Raw genomic sequence first — 27,600 nt, 5'->3', positions numbered from 1 at the left:
AAGAAGAAATAAGAAAAGAAAGTCATGTGGATGACCTAGTTTCGTTTTCTATTCCATTTTTTGTTGGTTCCTCCATATACTTTGACATTGAGTTTTTCATCCCAACGCCTTAACCTCAAATGGGCAACAACAAAAATGAATTGCATGAAAATGTTTCCTTTATCAACTTCTTTGTCACTATACTCCTTAACTTCCTCAATCTATCTCAGAGTTATAACCTTATATCACCTCTTTTTTTTTCTAACCCACATTTCTTAAGATCTTTTACCATAATAGTTATTCAAGGTATTCTCACGATTTAGATCTTTTAGACATGCTATGAGATTATTAAGTCGTCAACAAACATCTATTTTTTTAATCATTATTCCAAATACAGGATTATAAAATCATGTTGTCAACCCTCTCATCACATTACGTCGGTACCTTACATCATCTTCCTATATTGCTCATGTGTTACATGTTATATTACATAATGATCATGTTGGGAATTTTCTCAGTCTTTTCCTCCCTTCTCCCAATTCCCCATCACTTGTATGAACCTCCTTCCATGTGTCTAGGTTCTTCAACCAACTCATTTTCTCCATTATTATTATTCCCTCTCTCAATCACATTCTCAATACATAAAACTATTCTATTGACGTTACTGTTGGCTAATGACTATTGGATACATAGTATTTCCCCGAAATTTCAGCCACGACGAAGAAAATAAGGTACTCAAGAACATAGTATACTATACTAAAATAATATTCAAAGTCAACGATTCCTTTCTAAATTTCAATACAATTTTCCACTTTATTTGTTTATGCAATTTCATGTACGTCACGTCTAAGAACTCTTTTTTCTTTGACTTTTATTTTCCACACGTCGGAGCCGTTTTTTTAGGTTCAAAATACTATATTCGTTTTTTATGTTTGAATTTAAGATATTTATTCATCAAATCAAAAAATAATCCTTCTAAAAATATTCAAAAAAAAAAATCAATTATGGTGTTTTTATAAAATTAAATAAATGTTGTATTAGTGCAAGCTTATGTGGGCTATCCGAAGCCTAGTCGGACTAGTCTAGATCGGCCACAAACTTAAGCTTTTATGGATGATCTATAAAAGTTCGTTTATAATTCAAGGTCAAATTCGATGTCTAAACCCGGCATATTTTTGAACTGACTTGTTCACACCGACTCATTTTTAATAGTTTTTTTTTTATGTTACAACTCATTTTTAATAGTTGATACTTGATTAATTATGTTTTATTAACAAAATTTATACAATTCATTAACTACGTGCATGTGTAAATTAGGTTAATCATTCGATAAATTATCGAATTTATATGACTTAATCACATTCCAATATTCCATACAAATTAATGTGGAGCTGGAAGTAAACTTAGAAATGAATAAATACAGCACATTTGACTTAGAAAATTAAACAATTAATAATTTGCTGTACAATGAGACAATATTTCTAATTCTTTATGAGCAAAATACTATGACTATTCTACCAAATAAATACTCCAAGTATACTATGACTATGAGTGCTCTAACGTGGCAAGATATACTAGTAGTTCTTATATAAATACACATTAGACTAATGTTCATTTAGATTAGAATCACCATATCATAATTATTTGGTTGCTATTTTCTAACCAAACCAAAACGTTGTTCTTGGTTTGCTTGCTCTCTCCCTTTGTTCACTTTTCTGCAAATATGGCAAGTTTGGAAACTGAATCACTAAATGGTCATCCCAACTCAAGTCCTAATCACCAGAGACCTGTAAGTTTCTCTTAATCATCATTATATCTCTTAATCTCTCTTATTTATAACATATCTTATACTATATATATTATTGCTCTTTTTTTTTTTTTTTTTATACATCTTATTACTATATTTGTTTTATTTTCATGTTTTCATTCTTCTTATGATAGATATTTTACAACATCTTAGAATATATTTTTTTAGAGTAGTGCTATTTAACCATTTTATATGCAAACTCCCCAAAATAAATAACCATTTTTTTCTGGATTATCATGGTATTAGTATGAAGTTTCTACCATCATTAATGATGACTAGTCTTTAACAAGAAAGAACACACAAAATGAGTTATCCCCTCTTGCGAGTTTTCTCCATACACTAACACTTGCTTAAGAGTTACCTACCGCTTGAACTAATTCATCGTTGGTAATAAATAACCATTTAAAATAAAATATTTCCTCATCTCATATTACGTTTCTCATTTTAAAATATTTACGTGCTATTATATAGATATTTTAGTTTTAATATATTACTGTTTTGACTATTTCAAATGAGAAATATTAAAAAAGCATAGGCCATGCATCATCATATAGGCCAGGTCATACCTTTTACTTTTCTTTAAACAGAAAATTCAACCTATCAGTATGTCATGTAGGCCATGCATTTTTTCTTCGTACACTTGCCTTGTAACGGAAGAAACTAGAGCTAGAAATAGAATACGTTAGTTAAGTTTGACTTATTTTTGCTCCCAAATAAAGTTTAACTTATTTGATTCCATTGAAGACCCAAAAACATTTTAAAAGTCAAAATTTCAAGATCTAGATCTAGTTAGAGATAAGGCATGATAAACACCTTGATGTCAACTTTAAGATAGTGTGACGTTATACACAATTTATTCCTTTGTATAAGTTGTGAGATGTAAATTTGCCTCAAAATTATTACTCAAAGTATTTTTTACAACTAAATTACTCAAAGGTATTTCTTTTTTTATTTGAAATTAGTGTTCGGACAGGCACTTCGCAGTTCACGCGTGCATTTTTTTTTCTACTTCGTTAACACGTGTAAATTATACGCAATGTTTTTTTTATAAGAAATTAATTTTGATTAAAGTTATGTGTATAGTTATTTGTGACTTTAAGTAGTAAGAAATTATGTTTATCTTTTACCAATAATAAAACAAATATAATAAAAATTCTTATCTTTTTTAATAAAACCAACAATATCGCGTTTTTAAAAGCAAATTTATTTAAGGGTATAATTGAAATAATGAAGAGTCCAACCCAAAAAAAAAAATCATATATTCCCTTTATATAATGTAACTAGGGTCTTTGGCTCTCCAATGGATTTAAATCCCCTCTAAAATACCCTTCTCACCCAAAAAAATCAAAAGATTTCAAACTTTTTTATATTTCTTAAGCGAATGTGAAATTAGTTAGCCAATTTTTGTCCTATCCTTTTTACTAGCACCTAGCTTCTTTTTGTTATGATCATACATACATACATACATATATATGAGGATATAGATTGATTTTATATGTATAGCTTAAATTAATTGGATGTTCATTTAATTTTGTGTTATTAAACAGATTGAAGAAAAATCAGAAAGGGACAAGAGAATTGATGAGTGGCTTCCAATTACATCTAAAAGGAATGCAAAATGGTGGTACTCAGCTTTTCACAATGTCACTGCCATGGTTGGAGCTGGTGTTCTTGGTCTCCCTCATGCCATGGCACAACTTGGATGGTATATTTCAATTCAAACCCAAATTGCATTGTAGAATGAGCTTTTTTCTATTAAAAAAATATTCTTTTTATTTATGTATGTTTTAATTCCTTAATCTTGCAAGATTTTTTTTTATTCCATCCAAGTTTTCTAAGTGTTACACGCCGTCTCATTATATGTTTCATTTTTGTTTTTAGCAAAATTATGTCTCATTTAGAATGTGCACACTTGTCCTCGTGAGTTTGACTCAGTTGGCAGGGATAATGCATAATAAAGGCACAAGTTAGCATGATCCTGAAATATAATGTTTGTTTTGAGTTAATATGTGAAGTAACTAAACTCAAAGTTACTCCTAAAAAAATTGATCTCTCCTTTTTGCACTTGTTTCAATTCCTTGCAAGATATTTTTTTCTTCAAATGGTAATATTAAAAGCTTATACAAAATATCCATTTAATTATTTGAGAATCATAATGTATTGTGCAGGGGTCCAGGTATAACCCTACTTGTTCTTTCATGGATCATCACATTCTACACACTTTGGCAAATGGTTGAGATGCATGAAATGGTTCCGGGAAAACGCTTTGATAGATACCATGAATTAGGTCAACATGCTTTTGGGAAAAAATTAGGTCTTTATATTGTGGTGCCTCAACAACTTGTGGTAGAAATTGGTGTTAACATTGTTTATATGGTCACTGGGGGAACATCATTGCAAAAGTTCCATGATATTGTGTGTCCAAGCTGCAAAAAGATAAAGTTGACCTATTTCATCATGATATTTGCTTCAGTTCACTTTGTGTTATCTCATCTCCCTGATTTCAACTCAATTTCTGGTGTGTCCTTGGCAGCAGCAGTCATGTCCTTCAGGTATAAAACTTTTATATTTTTCAAAATATTTTCAATCAATGATAATTCTCAAGTTATTAAATATTTTTGATTGGGATGTGTTATAGTTAATGTGGCATACAGTTTCACGCTATAAGCGATCTTTGCCACCGATTTAATACTAGACAGTTCATATTATACATTTAAGTTTCACACAAATAACTGAACTCATCTCTCGACTTAGATCGAGCAGCCCAGATGTAGTACTGTGTGATGTAGTTGTTGCGCCTAATCCAAATCCAATTTTTCTAGTTGAATGAGAAAAATACTACGAAGAATGGGGCAAGGTGGGGACAGCTTTTACCTTTCACGTCCCCATACCCTACTCTCAAAGGCTTGTCGGTTACCCTAATCATACTAATTAACGGGGATGAGAAATCGAATACCATCCCCATCCCCAACAGGTTCGGGTATCTCCACCCCATCCTCATCCCCGCAATGGATAATTTTTTCAATTAAAAAAGAAGTAATTTTCAGCCTCGGGCTCAATGTTGTCATGCATTACACGTCCCGTACCCGTATTTTGAAATCGGGAAAAACGAGTCATGACATTTGGTGAGTCAAAGCCGAAAAAACCTGTCAATTTAGGTTTGATTCGGGCGGTATCCACGGGTATGAACTTTGTTGCCATGTCTAAGAGCTGTATACCATATTTAGAAATCAAGTTTGAAATACTACTTGAAATATGAGCATTTTGATCTTCATATAGTACTAGACAACATGTTAATTGAAACTTTGGTATTTGAATTTTCCTACAGTTACTCTACAATTTCCTGGGCAGCTAGTCTAGATAAAGGAAAACAAGAAAATGTACAATATGGATATAAGGCACATAGTACAGCAGGAACAGTCTTTGACTTCTTTAATGCACTTGGCACTATTGCTTTTGCCTATGCTGGACACAATGTGGTGTTAGAGATCCAAGCAACAATTCCGTCGACACCGGAGAAACCATCCAAGGTTCCAATGTGGAGAGGAGTTGTTGTTGCATACATTGTTGTTGCTTTGTGTTACTTCCCTGTTGCTCTTATTGGTTACTGGATATTTGGAAATGAGGTTGATGGTGACATCCTCATATCTTTACAGAAACCTGCATGGCTTATTGCAACAGCTAACATGTTTGTTGTTATTCATGTGATTGGAAGCTATCAGGTAAAATTTTGTTTCTCTTATTTTATAGACTTTTATACTATAAAGCACGGATATGGACACGGACACTGGACACGACATGGATACTGACACGCCGACACAGCTAATAATTTGAAAAAATTACATAATTCAGTGTAATTACAAGTGTCGGTGTCGGACACAACATATGTCCGACAACGAAACACGCCTAATCTAAGGAGTGTTCGTGCTTCATAGCTTTTAGAAAACTTATCCTATTAATAACTAGGTAAAATAGACTTTATTTAACTGTATCAAATTAGTCATCTGAGCGTTTTTGGTCCCACATAGGTCCTTTAAATTGTATTATGTGTATATTGTTATCCTTACCACACATTATGTTACAAAATACACAAATATATGTTGTGTGTTCTTGCATTATTATTTTGGTAAATTCAACTAAAATAACTTAATTTCATTGTTTTTTGTGATGTAGATTTATGCAATGCCTGTGTTTGACATGATTGAAACCTTGTTAGTGAAGAAAATGAACTTTGAACCAAGTACAATGCTTCGGTTTATTGTGCGTAATGTATATGTTGGTAAGTAATCTCTTTGTATGGGAAATAATTTATTATGTCAATTTTTTCAAATATTTTTACTATGGTTTGATGCAATGACAATATATTTTTTTCCCTTTTCAGCATTCACAATGTTCATTGCTATTACATTCCCATTTTTCGATGGCCTTCTAGGGTTTTTTGGAGGGTTTGCTTTTGCTCCAACAACATACTTTGTAAGCCATTAACAATTGAAAATTTCCATATAAAATTTCATTCTTTTTTTCTTGTCAGTAGCCTAGTGGTTAGAGCTCACACATTTTAAATACGAAGAAGTAAAATGTCCAGGGTTTAAACCCCGACCCCTGCATGTAATATGCAGTATCCCTATCAATTGAGTTACGCTCACGGGAATATATAAAATTTCCATAGGAATATGAACTATCCCATTATCATTGCTTATTGATTTTATTGAATTTTCAGCTTCCATGTATCATGTGGCTTTCAATCTACAAACCAAGAAAATTCGGCTTGTCATGGTGGGCTAATTGGGTATGTATATTTGACTTTTGATTTTGTTTCAAGTTCTTTTTTCATATAATTCATTTATTTTTAAGCTAAAGTTTAATTTATTTTACTTCACTTATTACAGATCTGCATTGTGCTTGGCGTATGTTTAATGATTTTATCTCCTATTGGTGGATTGAGGACAATCATAATTAAGGCTAAGACCTACAAGTTTTACTCATAGACTCCTTCTCCATTTAAATCAGTAATGGAAAGGTGTGATATGATCATACATATAAGAGAATGAATCAATTGTAGTTGTTTTTTAATAAGAATATATAGAATATTTAGTTTGTATACATTGATGGTACAAAACTTTTTTACACATGCATTCAATCATGTCGTGTTAAGTAGATATATTTTTGTAATTGTATTATGTAAAAAAGAAATTACATTAGTAGTTCTTTCAAATTAAAGGCAAGTGCTCTTAATTCGTAGTAATAATAATCAACTTTTCTCTAAGTTTTCTTTCTTTTTCACTCATCGAGCATGGGTGGTTTTAGGTCATTTTTGACCTAGAATCACTCATCTGCATTTTTTTTCTCAATAAGTGATTTCCACATATATAAGTGTTTTCTTTTGTGTTTTTTTCGTGATTTCGTCGTCTGAGTGCGTTGTTGTGTTGTTCGTCGTCTTGTGCGGCGTTTTTTAATTATGCGTCTTGTTGTGGTGTTCGTTTAGTTCATATTAAAAGATCAATCACAGATTCAATTAATTATTTGGACGTCAACGTTGTAGATCCGGAAGCATGGGTATTCTGGTGATTTAAATTTTATCATACCGTTTGTAGGCATTTTGCCGTTGTATGCTATTAACTTAGGTGTTGTGAGTTTGTTCGCATATTCATCCTTTATGTTTTTAGCAATGTTGATTCTGATGTATTCTATCAATTTAAATGAATGAATATCGTTTGTTTTTTTTATAAAAATAAAAATAAAAAAATATGATAAAAGTCTTAGGTATCTTATCTAAAGTTTTAAACCAACTTAATTATGACTTTTGAAACCTTAGTGACTCCACAAAGTATCCTCAGAAGTATCAGTATTTTGGACTAGCTATGGTAATAATATATGCTCAAAAGTATGTTATGCAGTTTGAGATTTGGAGTGTGTTCTGCAGAGATCGAGTATTGATTCTTGCAAGTTCAACACTGGTAAACTAATCAAGTCACACACGTTTGCATTTATTCTACATTATTTAGACTATTGAAATCCTAATTTCATATTTTTGAAATCAAAGTTTTTTTTATGCAAAAGATGACATGCAAAGTCATCAATATAGGAATGTGATCCCAGTCCAGATGGTACCACACCCCATATCCTTGTAGTACAAAAATTAAGTCATCAATTGACTAAATTTAAAATAAATATATTTACTAAAATGGTGCTGAGTCTCTTACAATTTCCGAAGTCCTATATTCAAAAGAAGCAAAAAAAACCTTATTAGTGTAGCACTAATATAATTAGAGGGGAGTTGAACAAGTGGCTTCAAACACATAAGAGGGAGGTGAATTGTGATCTTTAAAACGTTTAAAAAATAGGCACTTAAGAAATATTATAACAAAAAAAAAGTACTTCTAAAAGTTTCTAATAAAGATGAAAAATAGATACACTAGTGTAAAATAAAAGAGATAAATGAAAGAGAGAAAAGAAACAATAAAGTTTATTATGTTCCGGCCCAAAACAATAGGATATGCATCTAGTCCCAAAGGAAAAGCACCTTGAGATTTTAACTAATCAAATTTTTAATACAGGATGAGCTTAAACCTTTAGAAAAAGACGAGAACTTTTCAAACAAAACTATCATTTATAGAAGAGTCTTTAATATCACCTCTCTTAAAACCTTGAGATTATACCCAAAATATTACAAATAAAAGAAATACGAGATTATACCAAATGTATTAATATAAAACAAATTGAAGCACAAGTTCATAATACAACTCAACTATGTAGTATAAAAGGCTCTCAAAAAAATATAAGTGTAAAAATAATAAGAGTTATGAATAATTTTTTTGTTATATTGTAAAAAATATAAGTATAGATACTATATATAAAGAATAAAGAGTCCACAAGTCCTACCTCAACTGACAAAATGCCGAAATTGTTAGGTCGGACATCATGATCGGGGGTTTGAACCCCGATACCTTCAGTTGTGTGTGTGAGTTTATAATGGTTTTGTCATTTCGTCTATCTACGAAACAAAACAAAAAACCATTTCAACTCTTTTGAGGTGATTTTTTCTCTTTCCAAAATTACCCTAAACTTTCAATAGAAATAACACATAACAAGTAGATAAGAGTAAATTTAAATATTAAAATAAAATTGTAACAGACAATATATGAGTATATATATATATATATGTCAAATTTTTTTTTATCCTTTAAAAAGTGTAACAAACTAGATGATTATATCTATACTTACTTTTTTATCATCTCAATTATATCCTTAAATAACTTTTATTAGATTGTTGTTGATGTGATTAAAAAAAGTAAGAATTTAGATTATATTTTTTTTGTTATATTGTTGGTGTCGGTGAAATAGATAAGCGTGGTTAGTTTGTTTTGTTATAATTTGAGAAAAAAACATTTTTATTTTTATTTTTAATCAAAATAAAAATTTCATGAAAAAAACATCGTTCATAATTAACAACACTTAGCAAAAATAATTACTTTTAAAAAAAATTATATAATATAATTTGTTTGAATAAATTTCACTTCTTTTCTTTTTCCCTCTCCTTTAAAGGGGATATTTAGTTACAAATAGATAACAAGTTATCGTTTTTTAGTTCACCAAAAACAAAACAAAATTGTTGAGTAACAAATTTTGTGTTTTTTACTTGAATAAGTATCAAAATTGTGTAAATAACAAACTCTGTTTGTTTGTTACTTGATTATCCTTTAAATAACAACACTACTAATCCAAATAACCACATCATTCTTCACTTCTCTTTCTTTCTTTTATCGGTTGTGCAGTCATGGAAATTCCTTACCGCCAAAGCGTAAGTGTCTTTGTTTCAAACCTATTTTATGTTTAGCTATTATTTATTATTATATCGTTCTTTTTGTGTAGAGGTTATTATTTTGTTCATATTGCTTATAATTATCAATTTTTCAAAGGTATAAGTAATCATATATTGCAATCTATGAAGCACGACACTTCTCGAATTAGGCGTGATGTTCGATACCACACGACACCGACACTTATAATTACACTTAATTATGTAATTTTTTTAAATTAATATAGTAGTGTCGAAGTGTCTGTGTCTTGTCCACGTCCATATTTCATAGTATTCAAAACAAAAAAGAGAATGATAATCCTATACGATGAGAGCAATAATCAAAATAGGCATATATACATGTGGTTAGGAAATTTTGAATTTGATGAAGTTGTGTATATCGTATATCGTATATAGAAGCTTCGGATTCAATAGAATAATTCAAATTAAAGTCAAACTACATAGCTTCGGATTTGACATATTGTGCTTTAGTTATGAATAAAAGGTAGTTTTAGTTTAATTCATGCATGTATAGCTAGTTAAAAGGATTGAGAGAAACCTAGGGTTTATTTCATAACTACTACGAGGATATTTCTATAACAAGATCAAACTAGTTATATGTCTTTTATCTTCTACATAGGTTGAAACAATTAGGCCTAAAAAAAAGTTACTAGAAAATTAAATTCAAATTAATTTTTTTAATTAAGTTAAGATAGTGCAACTCTTTTTTAATTAATTAATTATATATATGTGTGAAAAACAACTCCATTAATTTATTGTTCTCTTTCAAATAGGTTGAAGGAAAAGCAGACATGGAGAAACAAAAGGAAGTTCAACTTCCAAGTAATTCTGGAAGGAATGCAAAATGGTGGTACTCGACTTTCCACAATGTCACTGCCATGGTTGGAGCTGGTGTTCTTGGTCTCCCCTTTGCCATGGCAGCTCTTGGATGGTATATTTCAAACCCTAATTACACTTACCATTAAATATTCTGTAAAATAAAGAGAAACAAATTAGTTTTGTTATATTACTTTTTTTAAAGGAAAATATAGTATTAATTTTTTTTGAAAGAAATATAGTATTACTTTTTGAAATATAGTACTCCCTCCGTTCCTTTTTAAGTGTCTTAGGGTGAATTTTTCGTTCCTATTTAAATGTTGTTTTGATATTTTGAGGGTATGATTTATCAATTATACACTTTGTCAATTATTCTAATATTTTTCAATAAAACTAATTAATGTTATATATTTGAAAAACTAAAGTTTGTTTTTTTAAACAAAATTTGTTTCTTGTTATCTTCAAATTTAAACAAAATTTTGTTACCTGTGATAATAGTTCCATGAAGAGTTAAAATTCTATGAATAACATGAGTAGTACTTGTTAAAAATTTTAAGAGATATGTATAATATTTAGAAAATTGAAAATTGTTTGTTATGAGAGATAAAGTGCGCAAAAAAATAGGAATTTGTTGGAGAAAGAGAGTAGTAACCAACAATGGTTTGTTACATATTAAATTTATTGGAAAGATAAAATGTGTGCAAAAAAATAGGAAATTATTAGTGGATTAAAATGAGGGTATAATAGAAAAAAAGTGTGCAAAAATACACTTCGTTATTTTTGTGTTAAAATTCTAAAACGTCACTTAAAAAGAAACGGAGGGAGTATTATTTTATTTTTTGGGTGGAGTAAATATAGTATTACTTAAAACCAAGCGAATTGGATTTTTTTATTAAAAAAACATAATGTAATATATTTTATTTTTTTTTAGTTTGTACTTGACTATAGTATAATTTGACTGTATATTTTTTACCAATATAGTGTAGTTGATAAAGGTTTCACTAAAATGAATGGTATAAGTTGCAAATTCTATGTAGGGCTTAAATTTATTTTCATTTTGTGAAGGATTTAATGAATCAATATTTGTTTTACTCTAATCAGGGGTCCAGGATTGGCTATACTTGTTCTTTCATGGATCATCACACTGTACACCTTGTGGCAAATGGTTGAGATGCATGAGATGGTTCCAGGAAAACGTCTTGATACATATAATGAATTAGGGCAACATGCTTTTGGTGAAAAGTTAGGGTTGTGGATTGTGATGCCTCAACAACTTGTGGTACAGGTCGGGTCGGACATTGTCTACATGGTCACCGGAGGTGCATCATTGCAAAAATTTCACAATACAGTCTGTCCAAGTTGCAAACCAATCAAATTGAGCTTTTTCATTATGATCTTTGCCTCTGCTCATTTTGTATTGTCTCATCTACCAAACTTGAACTCCATTTCCGGTGTATCTTTGGTGGCAGCCGTCATGTCCATGAGGTATATCGACATCTTTTTATTCTCTATATTACTTTTTAGGCTCAAATTTGTATTTTGGATTTCATTTTATTTTCATCACTCTTTATAAGTAACTTGTGGAATGAAACAAGCTAATTTAAATCTTTTATGTTTGTGTTTCAGTTACTCTACAATTGCTTGGGCTGGTAGTATACACAAGGGAGTACTAGAAAATGTACAATATAGTAGCAAAGCTACAACTACTGCAGGATCTGTCTTTAATTTCTTTAATGCACTTGGCTCTGTTGCATTTGCCTTTGCCGGACACAACGTGGTGCTGGAGATCCAAGCAACAATTCCGTCTACACCTGAGAAACCATCTAAGGGTCCAATGTGGAAAGGAGTTATTGTTGCATACATTGTTGTTGCTTTGTGCTACTTTCCTGTTGCTCTTATCGGTTATTGGATATTTGGCAATGGGGTTAAGGATAATATCCTCGTGTCTTTGGAAAACCCAGCTTGGCTTATTGCAATGGCTAACTTTTTTGTGGTTTTGCATGTGATTGGAAGCTACCAGGTAAAATTTAATTCTTTTATGAAACTTTTCAGTTAACCATTATTTTCATTTAGTCTATAAATTTTTAAGATGGGATCATAAGGTCATGATCAAATTTAACGAAATTTCAAAGTAATTCTTAAAATTTAAATGTATCGATCTCATTTCTTTTGGGAACGGCAATTTAGTCTTGAAAATATGTTTTCATAATTAATTTCATAAAAAGAAGAAGTTAATTTTATAGATCATTTAAAAATTTGCAGTTTGTATATATTTTTTTTTTTAATGATAACAAAGTAATTAAATAATTTGATATTTTGATTGTTGGTGTAGGTTTTTGCAATGCCAGTGTTTGACTTGATTGAAAATAAGTGGTTGGTGGAGAAACTGAATTTCAAATCAAGTAAAATGCTTCGTTTTATTGTGCGTAATGTATACGTGGGTAAGTGAAATAAAGTAGTGTACAACTTTGATTTTTTAACGACAAATATTAATATTTGCATTGTTTTTTTCTTTCAGCATTAACAATGTTCATTGCCATTACCTTCCCATTTTTCGGTGGCCTCTTAGGATTTTTTGGAGGATTTGCTTTTGCGCCAACAACATATTTTGTAAGCCATGAGAAAATTGTAAATATAATTACTAAATTTTCTTAGGATAATCATAATCTTGCTTAACTTTTCATTCTATTAAATTTTCAGCTTCCATGTATCATGTGGCTTAAACTCTACAAACCAAAAAGATTCAGCTTATCTTGGTGGATTAATTGGGTAGGTATCTTTAATTATTGTATTTTTTTTTTCTTTAAGTTCTTGAATAATTTATTAATGTTATAAGCACATGTTTAATATTTGCTCCATATATTACAGATATGTATTGTTCTTGGGGTATGCATAATGATTTTAGCACCCATTGGAGCATTGAGGAGTATTATACTTGAAGCCAAGACCTACCAGTTTTACTCTTGATCACCTAACTTTGTTATCATAACCAAGTTGCAACTTCCCTTGACAATGATGATATCTATTTTCTCTATGCTTTTCTCTATTTTCTGGCAATGAACTATCTATTTTCCAATTTCAATGCACATAACTGAGTTTCTATTCAATGAAGGAAATTGCTTCTATTTTGTGTGTGATAGATTCAATGATTATTTTTCCAACTTAAGTGTTTTAAGTGAATTTGGTGCTGTAGCATCTATAATAGATGCTTGATTGAAGTACAAAATTAGAAAGTATTAAAAAAATATATATATGAGAAATTAAGCTACAGATACATTATATATATGAGCTAGGTTTTGTAATTTTGTTGAAGATGTTCATAGAATGAGACCATGACATTATATAGGTGGTGAAATCCTTGTATCCAGAGACCCAGAACTTATGTTGCAGAACACCACATGAAAATTCCTTTCATTGCTTAGAATGGAAGCAAAGTGTAAATCTTCAAGGAACCTATAATGCAGGATTTGGTTAAACCTCCAAAATAGGGTTAGGTCGAAATAGTTGAGTAACATAAATCCATACCAGTTAGGAATAATTGAGATCAATTCTGCAAATCAAGTACGTCAAATATGTAGTTTTGTCATGCACTAATAGAATAGATTATAGCTTTAATTGGTTAGCATTGAACATCAGCTACACCACTATATTATTTTGACGACGATTTGAGCTACCGATGACTTCAATGATCGAAAGAGCCTTAACCTAGTTACAGCTCTAATGTTGTTTTTTTGAAGTTTCCTTTGTTGCGTCATAGTCGGCGTATCTAGGGTTCTAGATATCAGATATAAGATTAAAGTATACTTCCGAGGCAAATTTGCTCATCGATTAGCTTGCTTCGCTTTTTCTACAAGCGTCGTATTTTAATGATTTTAATTTTGTATATCTCTTTCTCCAATTTCTTAGAAAAATGCTTGTGGCACTGGGATTTAGGTGGCATAAACATATCAATTATCAAGCAACCTTCATAATCCTTAAATGTACCCTTTTATTTTGTAGTGGTATTTACTAAGGGTTTTGAAATTATAATATTGTGCCGTGGCTACGCTCCTCCACAATAAGGGCCTTAATGTGTTTTAATACTCTAATTCTTTAGCAGAAAAATTGCTAAGGAAACGTTTGTTTCATGGAATCAAAATGTATTTGCAGGATTAACTTTCCCGGGATTATATCAGTGGAAATTTTATTCCTAGAAAAGTTTGACAAAAGTGTTTGGGTATTTTAAGAAAATGGTGTAAATACCTGATCAGAAGGTGATTGTCGGTGCTTTGAATGTGGTGGTTTAAGTGGTGGTGAAATGCGCCAAAGTGTTTCTTGGAGCGGATGGGGGGTGTCTACCTGCAGGCACTCCGACGCTCAAGTAAGTAGAGATCGGAGAGAGTGAGGGTTAAGAGGAAAAGATAGATTCTGCCTTGGGGACTGCATTGAGTCCCCTATATATAGAGGTGGAGGGCTGCAGAGCTGTTGTAATGGCACACCTGACTCTGGCGGTTACGAAATTGTGGAAAGTGTAACCGCCAGGGGGTTTATTGTGGGAACGTGCAGAGAGACGTTGTGGTTCGTTTGAACCAGTCTCTTTCGTTCCGTGCACTCTCCTTGCATAGAGACTTTTATGTGTGCATGTGTATCAAACATGGGAATAAATTATTCCCATCTTAGATTCGGAATTTAATTTGTATAGGTGAAACAAACGCCCCCTAAAGGTTGTTCCGTCATGGTTTCTTTTGACAATTAAAATTACTCAAATATATATTTTATATTTGAAATCTAATGTAGTTTTTATTTTTTTACTTAAAATCTAATGTAGTCATTGGTCGCAAAGGATGTGTCCTGGGAATGGAACTACGATCCATTGATGATTTTGCAAATATCTAAACTGAATTGGGTCCTGGAAATGGAACTAAAGTTTAACTAATTAAAGGATGTGTTTATCATTCATTGCAACTTCTCAAAGGATACAGATTTTGCCATTATCTATAAGCATGATCTTTGCAGTCCATAATTTTTTGAACAAGTTTGCAGTCTATAATTAATACACAGACCTAGCCTAAACACCAACTTAACTTGTAAACCATGATTCATATAATTGTTATATATGAAGACGATGATTATTTAATAAGGATTGACTCAAGGTGTCATGTGATATTCTATTGGCACTAGGAGAAAATCCAGCAGTATATATATATATCACATTGTAAAATCAAAGAGATTTTGATCAATATGATAAGTACACAATGGCACCAGGAGAAAATCCAGCAGTATAAAAATCTTGGGAGAAGTCTTTGATCAGCTTCTTAGGTGGAGTAGTATCTACATTAAAAGAAAAGATGTAATTCATTAAGTTCAATTGTGTTTGGATTTGCATGTTGAAAAACTATTTGCGTTCTCAAGTTTTGCTTTCATTATAAACTTGCATAAGTTGTTTTCATAAACTAAGTCGGAAAATTTATTGAAAACAACGGACCAACATATCAAAAGTGCTTTTTATAAGCTCTTTCAAACACTTACACAAATAAAATGGCTTATCTGGTTGGGCAATCTCTTTATCGATGAGATCAATTAAACTCTTGATGGTATCTGATGGATGAAAGGTAGCTTCCAATATATGATTATCAGGGAAACGAACTCTAATTACAGCCTGAAAAATAAGATCAAACCAAATAGAAAGATAAAAAGTTGGGTACTTAATGATCTAATTTATTTTAGAGCATGTTTGCCACAACATATTTTCTTGAAAAAAAATCACTTTTTAAAAATAAAATAATCACTTAAAAAAAAATCTTCTATTTAATTTGTTATAGAATTTCAAAAAATGAGAATAAAAAAGAATCTAAAAAAATATTTCAAATGACAAGTTGTCTTGAGTCGCTTTTTCAGAAAATCTTTTTAGATGATTGACTTTTTTGAAAAAGTGATTTTCATTATGGTAAATAAACACAACATTTTCTATTTCTTAGAAAAATCTGAAAATTCAACTCAATATTTTAAATATCATCATATATATTTTTATAATTCGTAACAAACTGGCCTTTAGTATTTGTGAAAAATTAATTACCTTGGTTATTCTTGACCTGCGAGCTGCCACTTCTGCTTCTCTAAGTTTTTTAGTTTTCAAGAATTTATCTGCACATAATACATTTAAATAACAAATGAATGAGACATTTTCAGATAATCAGTTTTTTTTTATTAATTAGAGAAATACAAAGTTATTATTATTTTATTTTTAAAAACTTGGTATCCGTTCCAAGAACCACCATCGGGGACCAATATTTAAAAGTTGTGAATATGTGCTACACCTTGGTTTGAGTTTGAATGATCAATGTTACCTTCCTTTTTGGTAGCTAACAGTTTGTAATAATCTTCTGCAGTAAACTCATAGTAATCATCAGTCTCCTCTTCTTGTCCAAATTTTTCATTCATACTTTCAGTTGTTGCCTGTTGTCATAAAAATGATAATGAAAAAACATTAGGGTTAATCGTTGAGTTTGACACTTTTTTTCCTATCTTTCAAGAACTACTTTAACACCTTTTTTTCCCACTGTAATGAGATTTGGATGTAAAGTGATATACCAAGCTCTATATATATTAATTCAAGTTCAAGAAGTGAGCCCTTTAGAATGATCAGACCAGAGTTCTCGTAAGCATAGCTCAATTGACAGAAACGTTGCAGTATGTCGGGGATGAGATTCAAACCCCAAATTCTTCACTTATTCAACTTAAGGGTGAATAAAATAAAATAATGATCAAACCAGAAAACAAAAGAAAAATAATCATAAAAGAATCAAAATATAAAATAGAAGAAAGAAGAGATCTTAAGGTGAATGAGAATACCATGGAATGAACATTAGTGACTCTTCTCCTTTTGGATATTTGAGGAAAAAAAGAGGGATCAACATCTACAATCAGAGAATCATACACTGAGTTATATATACAAACATCAACACTTGAAATTCTAAATGAACAATCTTAAAGCTATAAATTGTTATTACCTTTGTTTGGTGCAACATTTGGTGATGGAGAAAGTGACAATTTTTCAAGAACACTCAACTCTTGTACAAATCTTTCATTCATCTCTTTAACATAAAATAAAAACTTCAACAAAATCAGTCAAAAACAAATTAGAAAAGAAACATATAATGAAGAAACAAAAAGAAAATATAAACCAAACCTAGATGATAAATTAGAAAACAAAAACAAATTGTAGAAGAATCAAAGTGAATTTTTTTCCCTCAAAAATCTAAATATTTTAAGTGAATGAAAATAATATTATGGATGATGGAAAAACCTTGTCCTTTACGATGTTATTAGAAGAAAAGAAGAGAAATCAACTAATATCAGAGAATTATACTGTGAGTAATGATTTCACTAATGAATGATGAACACAACATTCAGTAGTCTACTGACCTATATATTTATATACTTCTTATATAATTTTGTAAAATATTTATTACTTTTATGATTTATCTTTGTAAATCTTTGCGAATCTTAGTCAAGCGTTGCAAAAAAAATTTTTACATAATATCGAATCATAAATGTCTTTGCAGATATTTGATTTTTTTTTACAAAATGATATTTATACTTGAACAATGGAGCTAATGTTTAATTTTTTTAATAGATTAAATGGAAACTGACATGTATAAGTGGAGGAGTCGCGGTTGGAACTTCAACCATGGGTATAACTTAATAACTTCGACATTTTTACTGGTTGAGTTAGGAATTATGGACGATTGAATGTTGATTTTATTAAAGGTCAATGATGCAAGAATTGATATCGACGTTTTAGTGGATTTTTTTTGTATGAATTGGTTATACTTGTGTAAAGACTAATTACTTGATATGGCTAGGACCAAAATGAATGACAACTCTCCCTAAAAAGATTTAATATTGTCGCATTCTCATGATTGAATTCAAACTTGCACCTTTGAACACATACTATGACCTATAATAAAACTGAAAATGATCTTTATCATCTCATTCAAATGTAACTTAGTACACTATAGTAAAATTGCTCGATGCATTTGAAGCCCACAATCAAATACATTGAATTAATTTGGATTGTCATTTGAATTGTTTGTTATGATTGAAACTTCTTTGGATGTAAAATATAAATGTCAATTTTTTCTTTTTTTAAATCTAGTATTCTCTGCATGCCAATTGTAAAGACTGATTATTCTAGTAGGATAAGACCGCAATGGAAGGAAAATCTCTAATTAAGCTAATCAATTTTATTTTATTTAAATTATTTTGCAAATTTTGATTAATATATATTTATTTCAAAGCTGATAAAATAATATTAAGCGTTGTTTTATTTTATTAGGGTCTATGGAGTCAATTAGAATCAGATATGACTAGAGTTATATATATTGTACATCAAGTGCATCTAATACGATCCTATCAAATTCAAAAGTATATTATTACTTATTTTTAATAAATCTTAAAAAAATTAACAATTTTTTAATATTATAAAAATGTGTACTCTTTTTGGAGGTTAGACAAATCATTGTATACTTCACTTTATAAAATGAAGATGATGAATTTTATCGAGTAAACATTGAAATTTTATTCTCTTATTTTTGTTTTGGTAAGCCATTGTAGAGTTTATTCGTATTTATAAAAGACATTATACTCCATCTTTTAAGATGGTTGTACGTGATAATGTTACCGTTTTGTTACTGTTTGGGTTACCGTTCATGGTCGTTGGTAAACTGGACAACAACTTTAGATGTGTTTTGACAGTGATGTTCTTGTAGTTGTTGCTACTTTTGCTTCTCCTATCCGTTGGTTAATGAAGGAAAATGTAATGACAAAAATTACAATTTTAGTAGATAAATTTGCATGGTTGCAATATGAGAGTAGTCCCAAGAATTTTCGGTGGAAAATTCGTTGGTGTTTTGTTATGCATATTGTGTCCGTGTTGTGTGCACGTCATGTAGTATGTGGTCTGTCATTGGTCGCAATGAACATAATTTTAATTCCCGGACATGTGTAATGTACATCGTAGGCGACGTCGCACGGTTCGCTATGTTTAATTCATCAGTTTTCTATCCATGTGTCGCTAGTGTGTGTATATATATATATTACCACAAGTCAAGAACACAAACCAACTCTTTCTCATGCCATCAAATTATCATCGAATAATGTCTTCAAAACTCCATCGACGTGCCGTTTACGGCGGCATCAGGAGCCACGACACCTCTATTGTTGTGCCGGTGTCGAACGATGAACAATTAGAGGAGATTTATGTGGAAAAAGTGTTTGAAGGAAAAATCAATTCCTATATGGCAGAAAAATGTTATGGTTAGGCCTATATTCGTGAGTCTCATGTTGGTCGATGATGTTCACATTCATCATGATGAATCTGAATCTCACAACTGGGATTATTCATTCGTTGAATGTTTTTGCTGGGTTGTTAGGATTTTGTTTTATGAAGATATTGAGATTTTATTATTTTCTTTTGCTTTTGTAAGCCGATGTGGAGTGTATTGGTATTTATATACAATATTGTACTCCATATTCTAAAATCGGAGTGTTCTTGATTTGGTTAAGGATAAAAACCCAAGTCGAATTGTTATAATCGTTAGGTCAATCGGTTTTATGGTTCTGAATCATAACACTATTTTAAAAAAATTGTATTTCTCTACAACAAATAATTTTTTCTAAAGCGATTGTTCCAATTTGATATTATAATTTTATAGTTACATCGGTTTTATGGTTTTGAATCATAACAAACTTTTTTTAAAAAGTTGTATTTCTCTAAACCAAATAATTTTTCAGGATTGAATTGTACCATTTTGATACTATAATTTTATAATTAATTATCCCTTTTTTTTACGAAGCTTATATTATTAATGTTGAAAAAAATATAAAAAAACATTGAATATTTGAACAATTTTAAAAAAAAAAAAAAAATCTTAATTGAACTGCATTGACAAATCATGAATCAAACTGAATTGGTTTATTTAAGTTTGCAAAGTTTTAGACACGGTTAATTTCAACGGTTCGCTTTGATGGTTTTTGTTAACAACCATAAGACAAATTCCACACTCAGGTACTAAAATCCTTGTGTTGGATTTTATATATCTGAGAATAAATTTTGGAGAAAAATAAATTGAATGCAATGAGCTATAACTTATGCATATGGTTAATCACACATTCACAATATCAACTATATACTTTTATTACAATACTCTGTATATATTAAAAAAACTTCCAAAATATTAGGCATATTTGTCTTAACAAATACGAATCTAATAATAATATGTTAGTATAGTATGTATTATATATATATATATATAGGAAAATGTTAACTTGTGCACTTAGGGCAGAAGATAAGAAACCAAAAGTAGAAATTAAATCTTAGAAATTGTGTATTTTTAATTTGAAAGCTTTAAATTATATATATATATATATTTGATGTGGAGTTTATTAGTATTTTATAAACGATATTGTAGTCCAAAAACCCAAATTGAACTGTTATAATTGTTAGGTGTATTGGTTTTATGGTTCTGAATCATAACAAACTTTAAAAAAAAAAATGTATTTCTCTAAACCAAATAATTTGTTCATCGATTGTAACAAATCGTTAGGTGTTCACCTTTGCAAACACGCACACATGTGTTTTTCTTTACTTTCTTACTTTCTCGTACTGTTGTTTGGAATTAATTTTTTTCAATATGAAATTATGTTCTTATGGATATTTATAGTTTTTATTGAAATTATTTGCATATGTGAAAATCAAATTGTGAGCCTTAGTAGTGGTGAGAATCAACCATGTGACTTCGTGAGAAAGATAAATTGAATACAATATACTATACCTTATATAGTACTCCGTATGGATTAAATAAAAAACTTCCCAAATATTAGGCATAATATTGTGGTATACGTAATACCACAAGTGAGAAAGAATTACAAGAGAGCAATCATTGCTCTACTCTATCTCTCTATCAAAACAAATGGTAATGATTCATGCAAAGCCTAAAAATGATAAAAATGCTACCTATAATAATTTCTATGTAACATACTCCTATTTCTTTGATATTGATAATATTAATAAGGAGGAAAATAATTACAAGTAGAGTGATGCAGATCAGAAAACACTTGACCGTTTTGGTGGTATTATAAGTTATCTTAGAATGGTGTGATGATTATTGAAGAAAAAGATATATTTATAGAATGTATTATGTACATTGTTGGTTAATGTTACTGTTGTTGTACATGATATTGTTAGTTATTGTTTGAATTACTGTTCATGGTCGTTAGTCAACTCGTCAACAACTTTAGATGTATTTTGGCAGTGATGTTCTTGTAGCTTTTCCTATCTGTTGGCCGAGGGAAAATGTAATGACAAAAATTACAATTTTAGTAGATAAATTTGCATGGTTGCAATATGAGAGTAGTCCCTAAAATTTTCGATGGAAAACTCGTTGGTATTTTCTCTGTGTCATGTGCACGTCATGTAGTATGTGGTCTGTCGTTGATCGTAATTAACATAACATTAATTCGTGATCATGTGCAATGTACATCGTAAATGACGTCGCATAGTTCGTCATGTGTAATTCATCTATTTTTCATCCGTGTGTCACACACACACACGTAATACTATAAGTCAAGAACACAAAACAACTCTTTTACATGCCATCAAATCGTCATCGTCAAAGAAATAATGTCTTAAAAACTCTATCAATGTGCCGTTTACAGCGACGTCGAGAGTCACGACACCTCTATGGTTTTGTCGGTGTCGAACGATGAACAGCAGGAGGAGGTTTCTATTAAAAAAGGGTTTGAAGGAAAATCAGTTCCTATGTGGCACCAAAATGTCACGGTTATGGCTATATTCGTGAGTCTCGTTTTGACGGTAATGTTCACATTCATCGTGATGAAGCTCAATCTCACAACTGGAATTATTCCTTCATTAAATGTTTCTGCTGCGTTATTTGCTTTTTTTTTTGTGAAAACATTGTGATTTTATTCTCATGTTTTGTTTCGGTAAACCGTTGTAGAGTGTATTTGGTATTTATAAATGACATTGTACTCCATGTTATAAGATGAGAGTGTTGATAGGTCCGCAAGTGCACGGAAATATCGATTTTAGTATAAAAGATGTTGAATCCCACATAGATCAATGTCAAGTACCGTTATCTATTGTCACGTTGTTTATCTAAGGCGATGCAAATTAGTTTGGTTGCAAAATTGGGAAAATAACTTGTTTTAAATTAATTCTAATGACAAGAGACCGGAATATAATTCCCGTCGACCATAAGTACTTGTTAAGTTATATTTTAATATTCTAACGGGACAATATTTTCGCGCGTAAAAAGAATTAATTTAAAGGGGTCGTCAGCTTTCACTTGTACAACACCAAATTTCGACTTTGTAATCTATTCGACAGTTTTCGCGTGTACGCCTTACAAGTTTAAAATACCGTTTGAAAACTAATCAATTTACGTGCAAAAAGTTGTTATTAGTAGAAATTTTAATTTAAAGGTACCGTCAGCTTTCGCGCGCCCGTTACCGTATTTTAAACTCATAGACGCCAGCTTTCGCGTGTACGCCTACAAGTTTAAAATAGCTTGTTTGAAAATTAGCAATTTCTAAATTAATTAAAGAAAACGCTTTCGCTATATTTCAAAACCAATTTCTAAATTTTCTATAGTTAGATACAGGTTTCACTCTTTCGATATGAAACCGGTATCGCTTTATTTCAACTTTCGCTGTAAATATTAATCGTTAAAAATCAGAATTTTCAGACTTAAAAACAATTTCTGTTAAAATTTCTAAACATACAACTTAACAGAGTATCATTGGTACGACGTTCATCATATTCCGGACTCTATAGAGATATACTCAGACATGGTATAACTAATAAATAAACAATGATTCATGCTATTTATCATAATTGGAATAGATGAGCAAAAGAACAAAATAAATTAATAGGAACTAAGTAAATAAGAACCTGGCAACGATGGTTACTTTCAATTAAGGGAATAAGTGCACAGCAACAATGAAAGGATTTGGAATTGAATTAGTGGAGCCTTTGTCAATCACGGCAACAGGGAAAATAAATGGCAGCAGCTACGTGCATCACTCCCAGCAATAGAAATTGGAATTGAACACCAATTCATAAACCCCCGCAACCGTGACCAATTGTTGTCACGTATCTCCAAAAAACATTTACCCATCCGTTCCACTTAGGAAGTAGGAACGTTTCTTCTTCTCCATCTCCATTTATTTTTGCATGTATCTTCATTATTCCATTTTTCAATTCCACGCCAACATTAAACCTTTCTTCTTCTTCTGCTCCGGCCATAGACAAGTTCAGCAAGGGGCAAGGCTCAATCAAAAGAGAAGGTCATTCTTCTCCTCTTCTCTAGAGGTATTTGCTTCTGATCAATTTTGTGATCATTTGTTTCTTTGTTCTTGTACTGACTTTTGAGTGATTTATAGTAAAATTTGTGTTCATTTGTTTAAGGATTCTCTGTTATTAGATTATTGCAGTGTATCTTTTTTCATCTATGTTTTGGATTCCAACTGTAGACTTGTAATGTTTAACATAGAAAAAAAAATGATAGTTTTCCCTTTCTTTCAATCTATATACTCTTATGTTTTTTTTTCAAAATGGGTTAACTTATTGATAGGATTAAAAATTTAGAAAGGCTTCTTTAAACAAACTTTTGGAGTTAAGTGTCTTTGCTGGATTGGATTTGTATGTTTTTTGGAACTTTGTGATGACAGAAAAGGTTGTAACTTCGATTTCAATGCATCAATGTTTTGGTTCTATTTGGAATGTTCATTGTTTGGAGCATTGATGGATGCACTGTTGAGAATTTTTTTTTGGTTAATTTGTTATGTATTTTGTTGTACAAATAAATTTCTATTTTATAACATCATGAAGTTTTCATTTTGTAGAGATGTCAGCTAGTACGTCAATTGAATCCTTGGGAGGTTCACCCCAAAATAATGGAGAAGAGTGTTTATGTTTGTTGAATCCTATCATTGATTTAGATGCGAATACAAACGAAGAACCACTAACAAATGAAGCAACACTGACAAATGAAGTTGGGAATGAAGAGAATGTCGAGAACAACAGCGTTATTCAAAAGGCTAAGAGAAAGAAAACTTCTCCAATTTGGGATCACTTCAAAGAAGTGAAGTTAAAGGATGGAACCAAAAAATGGCAATGTTTACATTGTAAAAGAACTTATGTTGTTGTTGTGAGTGGGTCAACTAGCCATTTGAAGAGACATTTAAGGGAAGTATGTCTTATTTACAAGAAGCTAGCAGCACAACAACAAAAATTAAACTTGAAGCCAGCACAAAGCATGATTGATGAGAAGCTTTCCGGACCACTACTGATGAATCCAAGTGCTAAGTATGATCATGAGAGACAAAGAGAAGCCACTGCACATTGGGTTATGATGCATGAACATCCATTTAGTATTGTTGAGGAAGAAGGTTTTCTTTTCATGATGAAATGTTCTAATTTTTCATATGAGAAAATTAGTCGAAAAACATTGAAGAATGATTGTGTTGCTGTCTATGAATCTGAAAGGAAGAAGTTAAAGTCAACTTTGAGGACAATTAATAAGATTTGCTTGACCACTGATTTATAGAAGTCGCAAAATCAAAAGATAGAATACATGGTGCTAACTGACCATTTCATTGATGCTGATTGGGTTTTGCAAAAGCGCGTTCTTAGTTTTGTTCATGTTCCTCCTCCTCGACGTGGTGTTGATATTGCTGATGCTATCTTCAAATCTATCAAAGAATGGGGCATTGAAAATAAAATATTTAGTGTGTCTGTGGATAATGCATACTACAATAATATATGTTTGAAAGAGCTAAAAGTTTTACTTTCAAGGCACCAAAAATTAGTGTTGGATGGAAAGTTGTTTCATGTCCGCTGTTGTGCCCATATACTAAACTTGCTTGTCCAAGATGGTAATTTTTATTAATAGGTGGAGCAAGCCTAAAGTAATATTTTATTGATAGGAACAAGCCTAAAGTAATATATTTTCTCTTGATCGTTATATATAGTTTAATCTTTCAAAAAAAGTGTTGATAATTTATCGATATTTTTTATTAATAGGTGGAGCATGTTCCGACAGAAATCACATTATTCCCTTGATGTTAAGTAGGTACGTTTCTTTTTCATTTAATTGACAAGAAGCTAGTGTGGATATATGTTGGCAAAGATAACATTTTTGTATTGGGTAAAAGCCACTAATTAGAAATATAGCATATATGTTGAGTAAGCTTATGAAATCTTCATAAGGTTTTGTGTCTAAACACAACTATGATATGACATTTACGGGCATGAATAAGGATTTTTAGCATAGTCCAGGACCTTTTATTATTATGCTTTTACCATTAAACGATTTTTCCTTTATTAAGTTGTTTATTGATATGTGACATTTTTCAGGATGTTGATCCACTTTCTCGTTTGTTGTTCAGAATTGTTGCTACTTTAGAGTTCGCATCATGTTTGAAGTTTGTTTCTTTCTAAATGAGTAAAGATTAAGTTGAAGGTTGTGTTAAATGTAGCTGAATACAATTTTGTCTTTAAGGGGAGAGCAATTGGAGTTTGGAAGTAGAAGAATATTATGCATTCTGTTCTCAACTAATTGAGTTTTGTTGGATTTTTTGTATCAGATAATTTTTTTCGTATTTATACAACCTTTAACTTTATATAATTTATGTCTATTCTATGCATGCTTGTGGGAACTTTTATTTTACTTCAATATTTACTTTTAAAAAAAATAAAAAAATAAAAAAAAATATATAAAATATCAAAGATCTATAAATTAACTTTTTTTTTATAATTTTTTTTGGACGAGTTGAGAAAACGAACTAAACCTAACGAGCCGAACCGAACTGTTCGTGAACTTTAAACGAGCTGAACTCGAGCTGAAAAAATAGTTCGTGTTGAACTCGAGCCGAGTTTCGAGCCGAACCAATTCTTATCGAGTCGAGCCGAGCTCAGACAGGTTCGGGTCGACTCGACTCATTTCCAGCCCTAATTTCTTTCATTCCATATGGTTCAAACGGTCAGAAGCCAAATAAGCTGAAGAAAAGACCGTCTTGATTTCATAACACCTGTATAGTGAGTAAACTGAATAAAATGATCAGAAATTTCTTGATGATCAACACCATCAAAACCAATTCACGACCGCACTAGAGACCACAAGGACCCAAAGCAAGGACATGAGAGAAACAAATGACGAGCATCCTCCACCTGGCCACACCCCGAAACACACATAGAAGCGTCCACATTAATTATACCACGAGATGCCAAGTTAGATTTAGTAGGAAGGCGATCACGGAGCAACCGCCAAGCAAAGACTGACACCTTTAGGGGAACCTGTTTATGCCAAATTAAATCGACATCCTAAGTAACATGCGGAGCATAACATACATAGAACGAACAAAGTAACCTTCTGAGGGATCCGGTAACCACTGCCACACATCATAAGAAAGAGACTGCAAAGAAACATTATGAAGTAACAACCTAGACTCCTCTAAAAGATCCTCCTCCCACACCCACAACCGCCTACGCCACTGCCAAGCCTCACCTCCTTCTCCCCACCCTTGTAAAAACATATCTTTAACCGTTATTGATTGATGTAACGCTAAACCATATAACCTGCTAAAGCGCTCCCTAAAAGGAACATCACCACACCACCGATCATGCCAAAAAAGCGTTGATTTCCCACCCCCCACACGACGCACCACACACTCACTAAACCAACCTTCACCGCCCCCCTACCCCTTCTCTAATCTTCACAACCTTCTTCCACCATAAAGAACCACTCCGGCCTCATCCTCCAACCTCCCGTCCTCCTCACCATATCTAGCCACCAACACTCGATACCAAAGACCATCTCTATCAACTAACATACGCCAACATCACTTACCCAACAGAGCCTCATTAAACATACTCAACTGTCTAACTCCTAAACCTCCATACTCCTTTCGCAACAAATAGTCCTCCATCCTACCCAATATATTTTCCTATGATCCTCACTCCCCCCCCCCCCCCAAAAAAAAAATAAAAATAAAATTAATCAACAGAGATTCTATGGAAGAGTTATACCTGATTAAGAGTCAAACGGCAACCAAAGAAGAGGAACCGGCTTTGCCAACCAGACAATCTAGATTTTATGCGGTTAACCATAGGTTCCCA

At 31.4% G+C, this 27,600-nt stretch overlaps 4 protein-coding genes and 1 long non-coding RNA gene across 5 annotated transcripts; 4 read left to right on the top strand and 1 right to left on the bottom strand.

Annotated features, from left to right (window-relative positions):
* Window positions 1-1,555: 1,555 nt before the first annotated feature.
* LOC25495709 (lysine histidine transporter 1) lies at window positions 1,556-7,052 on the top strand. The gene is made up of 8 exons (XM_013595938.3): window positions 1,556-1,768; window positions 3,334-3,491; window positions 3,955-4,338; window positions 5,115-5,508; window positions 5,960-6,065; window positions 6,168-6,259; window positions 6,507-6,575; window positions 6,676-7,052. Exons 1-8 carry the CDS (start codon window positions 1,703-1,705, stop codon window positions 6,772-6,774), a joined length of 1,368 nt encoding a protein of 455 aa, XP_013451392.1. The 5' UTR covers window positions 1,556-1,702; the 3' UTR covers window positions 6,775-7,052.
* A 3,344-nt stretch (window positions 7,053-10,396) lies between these two features.
* LOC25495708 (lysine histidine transporter 1) lies at window positions 10,397-13,399 on the top strand. Its single transcript, XM_013595937.3, has 7 exons — window positions 10,397-10,536; window positions 11,523-11,906; window positions 12,048-12,441; window positions 12,754-12,862; window positions 12,940-13,031; window positions 13,122-13,190; window positions 13,290-13,399. The coding sequence occupies exons 1-7, from the start codon at window positions 10,397-10,399 to the stop codon at window positions 13,386-13,388; spliced, it is 1,287 nt and encodes a 428-aa protein (XP_013451391.1). The 3' UTR covers window positions 13,389-13,399.
* A 2,210-nt stretch (window positions 13,400-15,609) lies between these two features.
* LOC25495707 (plant UBX domain-containing protein 1) lies at window positions 15,610-17,492 on the bottom strand. Its single transcript, XM_024785716.2, has 6 exons — window positions 17,411-17,492; window positions 17,253-17,317; window positions 16,748-16,856; window positions 16,477-16,544; window positions 15,930-16,059; window positions 15,610-15,731 (listed from the first exon to the last, which is right to left on the bottom strand). Exons 1-6 carry the CDS (start codon window positions 17,490-17,492, stop codon window positions 15,637-15,639), a joined length of 549 nt encoding a protein of 182 aa, XP_024641484.2. The 3' UTR covers window positions 15,610-15,636.
* Window positions 17,493-23,456: 5,964 nt separating this feature from the next.
* LOC120575916 (zinc finger BED domain-containing protein RICESLEEPER 4-like) lies at window positions 23,457-25,057 on the top strand. The gene is made up of 2 exons (XM_039826799.1): window positions 23,457-23,793; window positions 24,327-25,057. The coding sequence occupies exon 2, from the start codon at window positions 24,329-24,331 to the stop codon at window positions 25,028-25,030; it is 702 nt and encodes a 233-aa protein (XP_039682733.1). The 5' UTR covers window positions 23,457-23,793; window positions 24,327-24,328; the 3' UTR covers window positions 25,031-25,057.
* Window positions 25,058-25,159: 102 nt separating this feature from the next.
* On the top strand, window positions 25,160-26,134 carry LOC120576148 (uncharacterized). Its single transcript, XR_005642247.1, has 3 exons — window positions 25,160-25,422; window positions 25,507-25,555; window positions 25,840-26,134. It is a non-coding gene; the product is annotated as an uncharacterized lncRNA (long non-coding RNA).
* Window positions 26,135-27,600: the final 1,466 nt, after the last annotated feature.

The sequence above is a fragment of the Medicago truncatula genome, chromosome 6 (genome assembly GCF_003473485.1).
Source record: "Medicago truncatula cultivar Jemalong A17 chromosome 6, MtrunA17r5.0-ANR, whole genome shotgun sequence".
NCBI classification, from domain to species: Eukaryota; Viridiplantae; Streptophyta; class Magnoliopsida; order Fabales; family Fabaceae; genus Medicago; species Medicago truncatula.
This window is presented reverse-complemented; position numbering and strand designations above follow the sequence as displayed.

Excerpts from the sequence above, each read along its gene's own strand:
- LOC25495709 (XM_013595938.3), top strand. The coding sequence starts at position 1,703 with ATGGCAAGTTTGGAAACTGAATCACTAAATGGTCATCCCAACTCAAGT. Across the intron at positions 3,492-3,954 it reads GCCATGGCACAACTTGGATG|GGGTCCAGGTATAACCCTAC; the intron begins GTATATTTCAAT and ends TGTATTGTGCAG. Across the intron at positions 6,260-6,506 it reads TTGCTCCAACAACATACTTT|CTTCCATGTATCATGTGGCT; the intron begins GTAAGCCATTAA and ends TTGAATTTTCAG.
- LOC25495708 (XM_013595937.3), top strand. The coding sequence starts at position 10,397 with ATGGAGAAACAAAAGGAAGTTCAACTTCCAAGTAATTCTGGAAGGAAT. Across the intron at positions 11,907-12,047 it reads GCAGCCGTCATGTCCATGAG|TTACTCTACAATTGCTTGGG; the intron begins GTATATCGACAT and ends TTTGTGTTTCAG. Across the intron at positions 13,032-13,121 it reads TTGCGCCAACAACATATTTT|CTTCCATGTATCATGTGGCT; the intron begins GTAAGCCATGAG and ends TTAAATTTTCAG.
- LOC25495707 (XM_024785716.2), bottom strand. The coding sequence starts at position 17,492 with ATGAATGAAAGATTTGTACAAGAGTTGAGTGTTCTTGAAAAATTGTCA. Across the intron at positions 16,060-16,476 it reads GCAGGTCAAGAATAACCAAG|GCTGTAATTAGAGTTCGTTT; the intron begins GTAATTAATTTT and ends CTTATTTTTCAG. Across the intron at positions 15,732-15,929 it reads AGATAAGCCATTTTATTTGT|ATACTACTCCACCTAAGAAG; the intron begins GTAAGTGTTTGA and ends CTTTTAATGTAG.
- LOC120575916 (XM_039826799.1), top strand. The coding sequence starts at position 24,329 with ATGTCAGCTAGTACGTCAATTGAATCCTTGGGAGGTTCACCCCAAAAT.